General features: G+C 35.2%; 2 protein-coding genes across 3 annotated transcripts; both read left to right on the forward strand.

The window, feature by feature from the left end:
* The first annotated feature begins 1,488 nt into the window (after positions 1 to 1,488).
* enkd1 (enkurin domain containing 1) lies at positions 1,489 to 5,834 on the forward strand. Of its 2 annotated transcripts, none has more exons than XM_028034755.1 (8): positions 1,489 to 1,661; positions 2,164 to 2,266; positions 2,891 to 3,115; positions 3,252 to 3,424; positions 3,508 to 3,651; positions 3,855 to 3,991; positions 4,767 to 4,903; positions 4,991 to 5,834. In XM_028034755.1, exons 2-8 carry the CDS (start codon positions 2,182 to 2,184, stop codon positions 5,149 to 5,151), a joined length of 1,062 nt encoding a protein of 353 aa, XP_027890556.1. In that variant the 5' UTR covers positions 1,489 to 1,661; positions 2,164 to 2,181; the 3' UTR covers positions 5,152 to 5,834. The 2 variants fall into 2 exon arrangements, with proteins under 2 accessions (XP_027890556.1, XP_027890555.1); XM_028034754.1 differs by having other exon boundaries at positions 2,167 to 2,266.
* A 999-nt stretch (positions 5,835 to 6,833) lies between these two features.
* Positions 6,834 to 12,535, forward strand: polb (polymerase (DNA directed), beta). The gene is made up of 14 exons (XM_028034756.1): positions 6,834 to 7,045; positions 7,296 to 7,353; positions 7,695 to 7,761; positions 8,136 to 8,210; positions 8,475 to 8,533; positions 8,649 to 8,698; positions 8,867 to 8,918; positions 9,017 to 9,071; positions 9,167 to 9,239; positions 9,320 to 9,390; positions 9,494 to 9,580; positions 9,723 to 9,793; positions 11,439 to 11,578; positions 11,667 to 12,535. The coding sequence occupies exons 1-14, from the start codon at positions 6,985 to 6,987 to the stop codon at positions 11,759 to 11,761; spliced, it is 1,014 nt and encodes a 337-aa protein (XP_027890557.1). The 5' UTR covers positions 6,834 to 6,984; the 3' UTR covers positions 11,762 to 12,535.
* The last annotated feature ends 1,811 nt before the right edge of the window (positions 12,536 to 14,346 follow it).

The following is a 14,346-nucleotide window of genomic DNA, read 5'->3' on the forward strand; positions in this document are numbered from 1 at the left end:
CTCTACCCACTGTGAGTCATTTCACTGAATAAAGAACAAACATGTTTTAACCAAAAAATTACCAGATACAGACACACACCTGCAGTTTTTGTTAAAGTTTCATATGTTTTTTATTGAAAGAAACTGATCTGCCTGATTTTGTTATTTTTTGTTACTTATATGAATTATTGTCATTTTGCATTTTGGTCCTTGAAATTCCCAAATTTCCACTTAACTTTATATTTTGGTCCATCTGATTATGTAATTTTGAAATATTAAACTAATGATCATTTGATCAGTTACTCAGTACTTGAGTGGACTTTTTACCAAATACTTTTTTACTCTTACTTGAGTAATTTCTTTGACAGCTACTTTTTACTTTTACTTGAGTAAAAATATGTTGAAGTATAAGTACTTTTACTTGAACACAATTTATGGTACTGTGCCCACCTCTGGTTATTTCTACTTGCTGAATGCAATAATCCTGAGAAAGTATTATTTTTGATCATTTTTAATTATTTTCATTAATGTAAGAAGATTATATGCACTAAGATTATTGTGGTTTTAAACACTTTCAGAAAGCCCCAAATTAGAGCTAACTGTAGGTTTATTTTAAGGCAAAAGCTAAAGAATACAGTTTCCATGTGTGGGACCTTGGAAAAAACAAAACAAATTTTGTCAGGATATTGGAAAGAGAATTAAGGACAGAAACAAATCTGGTCATTCTTTGAGTATAATTTTCAAATGCACAAAAGTTAATTCTTTCGAACAATAATATGCAACCAGCATGGGAATGTTCTATGGCGGTATTACTGGTGCAAACATATTTGTGCCTGCCTGGTAATTGTGAAGTTGAATTGTGAAGTTTTGTAATTGTAGATTTATTTTTTTTTCAATCTTTCACAAATACAAAACAACAGTTAGACCCCTTCAAATTCTTAAGTGCAAGTACACAAATTATATTCTTTGAGTCACACTTTAAAAACAATGCTACACTTACAGTTCTGCTCCAAATGATCCCAAACAAAAGGTGCAAAACAAATCTGCATATTTACTATTTATCTAAATAAATAGTATATTTTTTTAGCATTCACAGACACAAAACTACTGTTACACTTTCATTAATTCTTTATGACAGGTCACAGACTCCATTCTACAAGTATAACAAAATATAAAAGTCCTGCTCTAATATTTTTGCTTTTTGACGTAATATTCATTTACAGTATTGCAATTATATCTTTAGCTCTCATCAGGGTTTATTTTAACATGTAATAAGGTTTCCACTAAGCCGCTGAGTGGTTCCAGAGAAACATGCTCTCATTTTGCAAACCTTCCTTGCAGCGCCTGAAAGACAGTACTCAGGATTAAAGAACTCCTCTTCTCAACGAGATTACAGCAGAAGTACGTAATTGTTCCGCTCCACGGGTAGATAATCATTAAGCGAACGTGTAACAAGGCTAGTTTTACACTTTTGAATTGATCTACAGTGAGTTTTCATGCTTTGTTTACCAAGGTGTCGGCTAATATCTGTATTCCCTGCGGTCATCGCCCTTCAGTTTAGACCTGTTTGCGCGTGCTCCGTTGCCATGGTGAAGGATTCGCCAACAAGTGTTGATATCTAGGCGTCATCGGCGCGCGTGAGCAAAACCCTTCACCGATAAACAACGACTCGATTTTAAAAGGTGAGCTTTTATTTAATTTAGTTTGACCGCTTGCAGGTTTTGTGGGACGTCAAAATGCGTTTCTGCTCCTCTTAATCCGTACGGAGTTTAGTCGAAAACATTGTGTGGTGATTAGCCTTCTTCAAAAACACCATGGCAAAACAATAGCTGTGGTTGGCGTTTAATAGCCGTTGAAAGCAGCATTTATATAGCAACATTCATACGCACATGTTTTTATTATTTTTATTTTGTTTTATTTACGTTTTTACCTTTTAGTATATGCAGGGAAACATGCAGTTTAGTCGTCTATTTTTATTCTCAGATTGTGAGATTTGGTCTATATCTCAAATTTTACTAATAGTTGAAGCAAATAAACACGCAGATATTTCATTTAGATTGTGCAGTTTGTAGTAAAGTTATTTTAAATCATACTGATAGAAGTAATGTCGGTAGTCGTACTCTTGTGTTTTCAATTTTGATTGTTTCTTATCTGAAACTGTTTATATCCGATATATCTGCTCAGCAGTTTCTGCACTTTCAAATGTGTGAGGGACCTTCCACAATATCTGGGCCAATCCCCCCAGATCCCTCCCTGCTCCCTCAGTACTACAAACGACCTGCTTCGGGTAAGATGCCATCTAATAGTTGTGTTCAATAGGTCTTGTGTTAAACAAAGACATGATTTTAAAATTGCCGTGGTAAGAATGAAGGATTCCTCATAACAACACTTAACAAAGATATTCAACCCCCTTGAATATTTTTTGTTGTTGTACATTTTGTCATCTTCAGTATACTTTGTTGGGATTAGGTGATTAATCAACATAAAGTTGTCTTTAACTGTGAATTGGGAGAGAGATGATGCATGTTTTGTTTTTTAACACTAAACATTTGACAACTGGCTGCTTTGGATTTTATTTAGAGGTATACGAGTAAAGAGGGCAGAATACAAATGGCACCCTACATCTTTCAGATTTTTCTGCATGAAAAAATGTAGAAAACTGTGAATTATTTTCCCTCCACTTTACAAAAAATACTTCATTCTCTGTGTTAGTCTGAAAAACTGATTAACGTTTATGGTTTAAATTGACAAAATGTAAGCAAAAAAGCTTCTAGCAGGATTAATAGTTTACAAGATACAGTAAAATGGAATGTTTAAAAAACATTAAAAGAGGACTTGGTGTCTATTGAATAGAAAACCTTTAGTAACAAATACATAATGGCAATAAACTAGTTTTTTTTCTCTCTTCCAGCTCGTGGTTGTTTAGAAGGGCACCAGAAAGGGAGCTTGGCCCTTCAACTGGGTCCTCTTGCTCCAGATCCTGTGTTGTACCCAGAAAGCTACAGCGCTCGCTTACCATCCCGCCGGCCCCGCGTTGGCCCTAATGCCACTTATATTCTGGAACGTGGACAAAAAGGAGTTGTGGGAGACTTACTAAGACTAGAGGGGTTATCCATAACCCCTGTTCCCAAACAGAGTAAGTTTCAGCAACTAATGTAGTTTTTAAACGTATCCATTTTTGGTGTTTTAAAGATGAAAAACTGTGGATTTAAACATAAATTTCTAGTCTATTGAACTGTAATTAGGATAAATGTTGTTGCTTCTTCTTGTAGAGCAGAAAGTACATGACTTTAGTAAGGATAATGTACGTCGACTCCGAGAGATCCAGAGACGCTGCAAAGAGCAGGAAGCTGAGAGAATTCATGCCGGCCCCGTCCCAGTCAAAGCTCTGTGGACCTCCTCAAAATATCAGAACATCCCATCCAGGGTGATGGCTCAGTCAGAGGCGAGGACGAGATCTACTTCTAACAGAAATTTCAACATTTCATATTTTCCTCATGTTTTAACCTGCGTGTTTATTTCACTCAGGTTTCTAGCCTGCCTGTTAAACCTCAGTGTCAAACGTTTCTAAAGGCCCACTCTAAAGGCGGCTCCTCCACTCCACCAAGACCTTCGCCTGTGGCTTTCCAGCGCCCAGCCTCCTCCAGCTCCACACAAGACCTGGACTTAATGGTGGGTTCTAACAAAATTATGCTTTTTGTAAATTATAATACAATCATAGAGTTGATCATTTGTTTAAATGTCATTCTTCCAGTGTACTTGTTTTATGCCAGCCATTAAAATGTTTTCAAAAATTCTGTGAAAATAATTTAAGAAGGGAAATTAGTTGTAATGGAAGCATAGATTTATGTCTTCTTTTAAAATTATGCTTTCAGGTGCAAGGTCATACCATAGACTTTGTGAAATATAATGCGCGGGCTGCAAGAAAAACTACCCTTCGTCGATCCCAGTCACTGACAAACCTCAGGGATAAGCCTGTCCCCAGCGCAGTGAAGGGCCAAGTGCCTCAATAGTGAGTATTTTAACACCACATTCTACTTTATTTATAACTTACTCTCAAATAACTTCTAATAAGTGTGTATGTTGTAATTATTTTTGCAATATTTCACCTCATAAACATTAAAATATTTTAAATAAAATGTTTTTAGAGATCTTTTACATGAGTTGCTTTTTCCTTACGGCGCTAGTCATTTCAGCCTTTCTTTGAAGAGCTGTTAATTTCAGATCCAACCGAAAACTTGAACAAATTTTAGGGTTGCTCAGAATTATTTAATGGCTTGGCCGGTGGTCTTAATTTCTCATATTTCAGAAGGATTAACTGGCCTAAATGTTGACAAGAACCAGAATGAATGCAAATGAGGTATACTACAAAGTTTTCAGAACATAATATGAAATTGTAATCAATTATAAAAATAAAATATACTGTAAATGAAATTTGGGGAATGTTTCTATGATTTGTTCTTTTCCACTGTCACCTCATGCTTTGTCAATTGAGCATCCTTGGATGGAAAATTTCTTACCAACTGGCAGTAAAAGTTGGGTTTTCTGCTCTGTGTTAAAACTGATTGATGGATTAATTATTTCTGGGTATAAATTTCAACTGTTTATCTTGTAATGAGCCTTGAGATTATCTTTGTTGTGAATTAAGATTATAGAAATAAGCTAAAGAATAAATGGAAATATGGAGAGATTAAGAGATGAAATAGGTTAATATAGGGGATTTGAATTGCTGAAGGGGCAAACTGACCCAAAACCATTCTTTATTGTCTCACTACCACTTAATGCAGTCTTGAGGAAAGAAAGAAGCAGTGGCAAAAAGAGGAGGAGGAGAGGAAGAGGAATGCGCCTGATCCTAGGGTCCCAGCTGGTCATATGACATTGCCTGACAGCGATAGACAGCAGACACTGAAGTCCCTGAAAGACAGTAGGTCTCCTTTGGATGAGTAAATCTTCTGGTAGACTGATGTTCACATGGAGAAGTTGTTGTTTTTGTTGTTTCTTTTTCCCTCAGCCCACTGCTCATTGGTGTCGGAGCTGCTCTCCCTCCCGCTAAGGTCTGATGGTCTGAGCGTTCGCACACGTCGGGCTCAGCTTGACTGTAGACTCTCTGAGATTGAAGAGGCCATAAAGATTTTCTCCAGGGATAGAGTTTATGTTAAAGTTGATTCCTAACACACCAGAAGGACTTTAAAAGAAGACAAGATTGCCCTGCAAATCTGCTATTTTGTTTTTACAATTTATTTAATGGAAAGAAGCTGACTTTTATGGAAAAGATGATTACTTTATTGTTGTGGAGGGATTTTGTTAAAAAATATATTTTATATAATAATTTTATCATGTTAAATTACTACATTTGCTTAATGTCAGTAACTCTAACATAACATTAAAATATTTCTAGTTTTAAATGACATGCTTTGGCTTGTGTATGATTTAGGAGCTACGGTGTCTCACAAAATTGTACACATCTCTGTGAAAATGCTAGGTTTTCAAAAATATGAAGCCTAACAATAAATAATTTAAAAACTTTTCTCCAATATTAAGTGATACTTATTCTGCAGAATTCAATGGATGTTAGAAAGAATATTAATGATTTTGCAGCAACCTCAGTGCATATGCAAACTAAAACTTTGTTGAACCATCTTTAATTTAATTTTAGAATTCACTATTTTTTAGTTTTGTTTTTATCTCGAATTATACAGAGATTATGTTACACTGTATGTGCAAAAAGTTTTAAACTTATTTATTCCTGGTTTTATGCTTTAATTTTAAAACCTGGCATTTTAACATGATTGTGAATATTTGTGAAAGCTACCTCTAAATGTTCTATAAAGTTGAAATAAAAAAACCCTGTTATATCCTGTGATTAGACTTATTTTGTTGCTAATTGCAATCATGTCATGTCATTCCATGTTTTATAAATTTTATTTTCTCATCAGAAAACCAGTAGTGAAAACAAAAAATGCGGTTAAAATGTTCTCCAAAAATACTTATCATGCAGTCACCTCGAAAGTACAGGTTCCTGTTTATATAAAATTCTAGAATTGCGTTGCTCGTGGTGTCAGCATGTTGGAGTAGCTGTGTGTTAGTTCTGATTTGTTTTATATAGACTTTTGTTCATAATTTTTGAGATTGGGGCATAATCTGGACAATTATTTTCTCTGGTTTTGAATGCTCTGTAGGTGGAAGGACTTGTACTCATAATTTTTTACTTCCATACAATTGTTATGACGTGTAATTGAGACAAGGTATTGTTTTAACAACTGGGAGCAGCTGATTAGCATCTCAAAAGTTCAAATAATACCTGAACTATGACCCACAATTCCCAGTTTAAAAAGGAGGCTTTTTTATGTAGAGCAGGACCAAAGAGCAGAGAAAGAAGGAGGCTGTTTAAACAGGCTCTTTCATTGACTAAAGGGATAGTATTCTTTCGCCGTTCTAACCATGGCAAGACAGAGATTTAAGGAGGAGGGGCTAAAGCAAAGTAGGTGGATTAGCAGTGCTTGCTCACTAGTGAATGTGTCATATTACTGTCGATTATCCTCTCTACTGCTGGATATTGAACTGTTAGCATGTTATAAAACTCATTAAACTGTCATACAGCAGTAGTCTTCAGTCAGAGGCCTCTTAAGATTCATTGGAATACTGACTGCAACTGGAGATATTATATATTTGATATTGTACTAATCCGTTGTTTTGAAGCAAAACTTTATTTTACAAAAACAAACGTAATATTTTGTATTTTCCCATTATAAAAAACGTCAGAAATAAAAATTCGTTATGTCTAATTTAAAAAAAGAAAAGTAGAGGTGTTTCGTCACGTGGGGGTTATTAATGACGTGTTACGCATTTCCAACCCCCGCTACGTAAGTCGGGTCATTGTTCAGCGTGAGTTCTGGTTGAAGTGTTAGCAAGGCGCTAATTAAAAACACACAGTGGTGCTCACTCCTGCGTGATAATAGTGCCACCGGACTTTCACAGGACATCTCGCAGTTTTCGTATTCTACGATGAGCAAGAGGAAAGCTCCACAGGAGTCCCTAAATGAGGGAATAACTGACTTTCTTGTCGGTACGTGATGTTACGTTTCAGCCAGCAGTTAGCTATCCTGAGAGTTGCAGTGTTTTTACTATTTAAACTGCCTTCATATTACTTTCAATGAGTAATGCGCTGATAAAATGGCTTTCATGGACATTTTTTTTGTTTGTTTTCAAGCATGGGAGTTTCTCTGCATTGCAGTTTTCTTTAGAGGCTGTAATTTAAATCCCTACTTCCGTTCAATGTGGTTCTAAAATTAAATGGGATGTGCTTCTGGTTACAGAACTGGCTAACTACGAGAAAAATGTCAACAGGGCAATACATAAGTACAATGCATACAGGTGAGTTCCTAAAAACCTTTGCTTTTATTTGCAGATACGAGTAGAATCCACATATTCAGTGGTTATTTTGGATAGACTTAATTTATCTGCTCAAAAGGTTTTATTTCTGCTTCATTTTTCACTCACTTCCGGTCAGATATTTAGAGTATACTCTGACAATGACGTTTTAAAATCCTTTTACAATAACAAAATCATACATTCATTGTATAATGTATGGCACATGAGATCAAGGTATTGTAAACTAGCTTGCTTGTTCATATATTACTAAAGCTTTAAAGTACTTTCTTTATAAATACTTCTTTTAGCCATTCGATAATGTTTTTATTCTGTAATGTGGATAGGAAAGCAGCATCCACCATTGCCAAGTATCCTAACAAGATTAAAAATGGAGAAGAGGCGAAGAAACTGGTATGTCCTAAATCCATGTTCTATGTTGTTTTTAATACTACTAATATTTAAAAAGTGAATAATGGAAGCAAAACTTTAGTGATGACAATGGACAAGGTAAATTATGAAGACGTTTCTTTATTACTATGTCTAAATGGATAAGCCCTTTATTTTTTACATTATATTCATATGTGAAACTATCTGTTTTATGTTGACCTTAATGTCTTACTATCAATCTGTCCACAGATGGAATATGTGTACTGCCTTTAGATTTAAACATTCTTATAGCATAAGTTATTTGTCAGAGTAGCAGTAAGTGTGTTTGTGCTGTTTTCCAAAAGCTTGTGTGAATAAATTTTTGAACATCCTGATATGTTTACTTTTACCTTTAACAGGATGGAGTTGGTGCTAAAATAGCAGAAAAGATTGATGAGTTCTTACAAACTGGAAAACTAAGAAAACTTGAAAAGGTGAGTCAAGATGTTAGGGAATACACAACTCCTTCCACTCTGTATTTTATTTTATTTTAACTTCATGGCAGAAGTGATAGGAAGTACATATGTCAACAACCTAAACAGAGTGAGTGTTCAGCTTTATATGTTACTTTGTTATGAAGTAACAGAACTCCACCAGTAGAGCCGGTTAAATGCTTAAGCTCCCTGCTCTTCCTGTAAAAAAGAAAAAAATGTCAATTTTACTACACAGACTGATTAATCTGACTTATTTTCATCTAGATCAGAAATGATGACACCAGCTCTTCCATAAATTTCCTCACCAGAGTCACCGGAATCGGGTATGTTGGTAATATTACCAAATGGGACCAACTCAGTTGTTGCTGCTTTTGATTTTTATTATGCATTCAATTATATTCCTTTGTTATAACAAAGTATATGTGTTTTGACCTTTAGACCTGCTGCTGCTAGGAAGTTTGTTGAAGAGGGGGTGAAGACATTGGATGGTTTGTACCGCAAATACCGTAGATCACATAACATTTACATATTCTCTTTAACAATTAAACTCACCAAAATAATGTTAGACCTAATTTACAGATTTCTTTGTGTTTAAGGTTTTGAATAACTTGCAGGGAACATTAAAGTGCTGTTTTTATATTTTATGTTTCTTTTAGATTTGAAAAAGGTAGAGCACAAGCTAAATCACCACCAAAAGATTGGACTCAAGTACGTTTGTCTGAAAATGCTTTAGGTTTATTATTTCTATTTTATTTCAGTTGTCTTCTGTTAGAGCATACAGTATTTATGTTTTATGGTGCATTTAGGTACTTTGAAGAATTTGAGAAAAGGATCCCAAGAGTTGAAATGGAAAAGATGGAGGTGATTTTGCTTTTGATAATTTCTGATGTCTTTTTAAAATTATTTTATTTACAGTTTTTTTTTAACTGTAATCTTTTGTTTTGTTTTTTATTAAGGTACTTATTCTGGGGGAATTAAAGAAAATTGATCCAGAATATATCGGAACAATCTGTGGAAGCTATAGGAGAGGTACTTTCATCAAACTGATATTCAGTCTTTAATTTTTAAGAGTGGCTCATCTTTTTTAAAATGATATTTCTAATTTCCAGGTGCAGCATCGAGTGGTGATATTGATATTTTACTGACTCACCCAAGTTACACTTCTCAAACAGAGAAGCAGGTAAAACCTAAACATATACTGTTGCTCGCTTAAAGTAAATAAAGTATGTTGGTAAGAAGAAGTGGATCGTTTTTTTAACTAATTGAACTTTCTCTGTTTCCAGCCAAAGCTTCTTCATGCTGTGGTCGATCATTTGGAGTCCGTTGGGTTTGTGACCGACACTCTGTCCAAAGGAGACACCAAGTTCATGGTGAGGCCTCTGGTGTTTGTTTTCCTAGGTGCAGTCAGCTGTAGCTATCTTAATGTGACTGGTAATGAAGTTTGTGTTGTAATTCCACCCATCCCCTTTAGCGGATGACTGTTCCCATAATGTACTTCCTCTGTTTGTTTAGGGAGTCTGCCAGCTGCAGGACACTGATGATGACGAAGAGGAAGAACATCTTCACAGACGCATTGATATTAGGTAAACTTTTTTTTTTTATACTCTTGGGATATTTATCTGATATATTTCTGGTCAGAAACTTATAAACATGAACATCAGATTGATTTTGGTCTTATAACAATGCATTCAGGGTGGATTAAAGTTAAAACTTATTCTGGGATTCCTACAATCTACACAAGATCTAAATTCTAACCTCAAGCTCAAATATGTACACCACAACCCTATTCAGTCAAATCTCCTTTAACAAGTTGCAGAGAAACCGCACATGATTTGTAGCATTGAGATTAATGATTTGGAGAGGCCATTCAGGAAGTCTTCAGAAACTAGTTTAGACTAGGGTCAGAAATTAATTTCAATTAATTAATTAGATTTTAACTTGTTACAAACTTTAACTCAAGTAGTCACCTTTTTTGTTTTGTTTACATAAAAGGTTCCAGCTAAACCCTTTGTATTCATGCGTTTCTGGCACACTCATACATCTGATGTACAAGTGGCATCCGCAAACACCAGTGATGGACGACAAAGCTGCTTCTCTTGACCCACTGGGGGTTTATTCCTGATCAGAAATTGATCTAATGAGATGCTGGAAAAGACTTTTGTTGTGTGTACATTATGCAAAAAGGAGTTGGCCTATCACCGAAGCTATTCAAGCCTAAAATAACATCTCAAGGCAAAACATGTTGCAGCAAGCAGAGACATCCCCAATGCTAATGTCCGTATCTATAGTCCACATTTCATGAAACACTTGAAAGCTGAATGGGTATAATAGCACTTTGCACCAATCTGATGGTTCAATAACCTAAACAACAGATTAGAAATGCCTCTTGGAGGGGAAAAAAGACTATGGTCAGAGGAGACTGAACTTCTTAGCAGCAACAACAGCCAAGGTGGTGGTAGCATCTGCTGAGGATCCATTCACTACCAGTAGTACTGGTGTATTGCACAAATTTCATGGATTAATTGAACCACTTCAACTCAAATCAACAGCTATCATGGGTGCCCAAAGTCGGTCCTTGAGGGCCGGCATCCTGTACGTTTTAGTTCTCTCCCTGGTGGTAGTAACAACCTTTTCAGCATGTCAGTGTTCTTCTTAGGCCTTCTAACGAGCCATCATTGGATCCAGGTGCGTTAAACCAGGGAGAAAACTAAAACATGCAGGATGCCGACCCTCGAGGACCGACTTTGGGCACCCCTAGATGGTTGAAACATAGATACAGTTGAATGTTCCAGCTATAAAATTATCCAAACCAAAAATCCAAACTGGTTTTGAAATGGATTAAGCCATGCTTAAGCTATTGAAAACATTTTAACTGTGTGTAAAAACCAGGTGTATGCCAGGAAACCAACATATATGAATGAACTCTAAAACTATTGATAAAAGGAATCGCCAAATATCCAGGAAGAGAAATACTATCAACTTACCAAAAATGTTACAGTTTCTGCAGCTTGTGAAGGGAGATTTAAACAAATATTGGTGCAGATATGAATGTGATTAAATCTGTATGTGTACAATAACACAAAGGGCCAGGGGAAATACTTATTTAGTCTTTAACATACTGGCTTTGTGTTTATGACATATTTTGAGAAACTATTTTGAGCTTCCATTTAGAACTGAAATCTGTAGTAATTTATTTTTTTTAATCCAATCATTCTTGATTTTTGCCAGGTTAATTCCCAAGGACCAGTACTACTGTGGAGTTCTGTATTTCACTGGAAGTGACATCTTTAATAAGAACATGAGGACACACGCTCTGGAGAAGGGCTTCACTCTGAACGAGTACACCATCAGGCCACTTGGTGTCACTGGTGAGTCTCTGTCAGCTGCAAGTAATTGAACGCTGTTTCACTTTGTAACTTCAGCCAAAAGTGATTTTGCTGATTGTATTGATTGCAGGAATGGCGGGAGAGCCTCTGTTGGTGGACAGTGAGAGAGACATCTTTGAATACATCCAGTACAGATACAGAGAGCCGAAGGATCGTAGCGAGTGAGGGAAATCGACAGCAGTCCTGCAAACATGGATTAAACAAAAGGCATCTAGTTTGTTTCTTCTTTTCCACTTACTCATGACACTGAAAAAAGAGTAAATGTGAAAAGAATTTTAATTATAAGAGTTGGATGTTTTCCCCAAATGATCTTCACATTCTGGACTTAATATTTATTTATAACACTTCACCTTCATGCCTCATGAAAGTGCTTCTGCTTTATTTTTAGGGTTTTAAATCATGTCAACTGTAGTTTGTTTACCTCATTTTTAGATTTTGTTTTTGGTAAACTAAAAGGGAGTTATAAATGTACATGAGCCATTTAAGGTGGATAGTCTGTTGCATTTTGTTTGTACATCCTGAATGTGTGTGGTTTTGATTTTTATTATTGTACTACATTAATATTTTAGTTTGAAGTTTAGACAGAATGAAAATGTTACAATAATGCGCCATTGGATTGATGAGTAGCAATATGGTAATCAAACCAGATGAGAGTAGTCTTCTCAGCATTTAAATTTGATTTTGTTGAATAGTAGGTTTAATTAACCTATTGTATGAGATGAGGAAAAGACAACATCCAGTGTTTTATCATGTCAGAATGTGTCCTTTTTTCAGGAAGGCAGCAAAACTGAAACTTGTAATAGTAGATTATGGTAACTTTCAGGTTTGTCTTGCAATATCTGCAAATATGTCAGAAGTTATTTAAGAAGAAAATGAAACGTGAAGCATTGCTGTCACTAAATTGAAATAAACTGGAAGAAACAGTTAAATTTTAACGTCTATCTGCCTGTTGCTTCTTCTTGAATTTTGTTCAGTAATATATCGGAGTCTGAACATTTTGGCATTTTGCACATCATCTTGGTAGTCTGTTGTCCATCTCCAGTCCTCGAGGGCAAGATTTACACTTGTTGCTGCACCAAATGGCTAAATTAACTCTGCAGCATCTTACCAAGTTCTTCAACAGCCTCTATTGACCCTATCATTTGAATATGAGCATGAAACCAAGGAAACATTTTACTAATACAGAACTGCACAAAACTGTTTTTTTAATGTCATTGGTCTACATGATATTATCTTTTGTCTGTGTCGACTATCGCATATGATCAGTTGGTTAGACATGAGGTGCCTGTCAGTCTGGATCTTCAAGTCCCAAATATTTTTACTTTTGGTATTCTGCACCACCCATTGGTGGTGGAGTGGTATTCTGCACCACTCCAGCTACTTGGCTTAAGTTTTAAAGGTTTTTTGTGCAGTTTGCCTGGCATCGTCATAAGAACCTGCTATTAGTTTTAATAGCGGGGTCTCTTAAGACCTAAATTTTGATTCCTGTCTGGCATCGTAGACCTCAGTCTCTGCTTTTTTTGCAAATCATGCATTTTCTTGTGCTGCCAACGTTACTCCCTCATTATTGCACTTATCCCCAGTTCCTTCTTAATACTGGTAGGGAATCTCTATATTTTTAATTTCCTCAATCTGGCTCTGATGCATGATAACAGCTTTCATATTGGGTTTCCAAAAACAACATTACATTTCCCTTTGAGATCAAAGTATTTTTGAATTAATTTTATAGCTCATCTTTGGGAGCCATTACGCTTTTATTCTGGTAAATTTGCTATTCCATTCTCATTGGTGAATCTAATGCCTACAAGTCTTGACTTCTGTCTTTTTTAGTAAATTATATGGATGTACAAAAGCTAATTATTTTTCCAAGGAGTTAACAGTTTGAGGTACTTCTACACTAAGCACACTGCCAAAATATAAAATCTTGAGAATAAAAGGAAAATAAAATATGAAAAAATATTTTCACACTTAATTCCTTGTCCCACTGTGAACATTATAGTTGAGTGAATCACTCAAGATACATTCCTCAAGCACTTGTTCTTTATGCTGTTTATGTAATAAATAAATGCATATAGAAGTGTTGAATTTATCTACCCATCTATCTTTTTGTTCACTAATCATCCATGCATCCAGCTAATAACCCTTCCATTTATTGATCTGTCCATTAATCCAACCTTTCATCCATCAGTTTGGTAATCTAATTTATCCATCAATGTTAGTCTCATCGCACATTAATCTGTTCATCCATTCATAAATGTATCCATGTATCAATTTATTATCTACCCATTTGTCTATCCAATATATCTGTCCATCCTTCTTTAAAGTTTATATTTTCAAGAAGGTATTATATTTAAAGACTAACATATGGAAACTTCAGTTTGGAAAAGTATAATTTTGACTTGGAAATTAATTACAGGAAACCTCTGTAAAAATTATATTGAACCTATTGACTAATACTTTATAGAATATTTTTACAGACTTGGCTTTCTAAGGTCATGGTTTCTTAGAAGTTATGTTCAAATTCTAATTCATACCATTATAATATCTAGATTTTTATAGTTTTGAATTTAGGAAAAAAATCGTTTCAACTACACAACGTATATATTTTTATTTACCGAAACTGTAAATTAAAAAAATCCCACGATGGAAAATATATTTCTTTACTGCATTAGAAAACAATTCACTGTTTAGCAATTAGCCCGCTAGCGTTAACCCCACTATACACAAGCGTTGCCCTGACAAAGGCTGTT

Source organism: Xiphophorus couchianus, chromosome 12, assembly GCF_001444195.1.
Source record: "Xiphophorus couchianus chromosome 12, X_couchianus-1.0, whole genome shotgun sequence".
Lineage (NCBI taxonomy): Eukaryota > Metazoa > Chordata > Actinopteri > Cyprinodontiformes > Poeciliidae > Xiphophorus > Xiphophorus couchianus.

What these genes read in the sequence shown, in the direction of transcription:
- enkd1 (XM_028034755.1), top strand. Translation starts at nt 2,182, where the DNA reads ATGTGTGAGGGACCTTCCACAATATCTGGGCCAATCCCCCCAGATCCC. An exon ending in GGGTGATGGCTCAGTCAGAG is followed by an intron (nt 3,425 to 3,507) that starts GCGAGGACGAGA and finishes TATTTCACTCAG; the next exon opens with GTTTCTAGCCTGCCTGTTAA. An exon ending in CACAAGACCTGGACTTAATG is followed by an intron (nt 3,652 to 3,854) that starts GTGGGTTCTAAC and finishes TTATGCTTTCAG; the next exon opens with GTGCAAGGTCATACCATAGA.
- polb (XM_028034756.1), top strand. Translation starts at nt 6,985, where the DNA reads ATGAGCAAGAGGAAAGCTCCACAGGAGTCCCTAAATGAGGGAATAACT. An exon ending in TTGAAATGGAAAAGATGGAG is followed by an intron (nt 9,072 to 9,166) that starts GTGATTTTGCTT and finishes TTTTTTATTAAG; the next exon opens with GTACTTATTCTGGGGGAATT. An exon ending in AAGGAGACACCAAGTTCATG is followed by an intron (nt 9,581 to 9,722) that starts GTGAGGCCTCTG and finishes CTGTTTGTTTAG; the next exon opens with GGAGTCTGCCAGCTGCAGGA.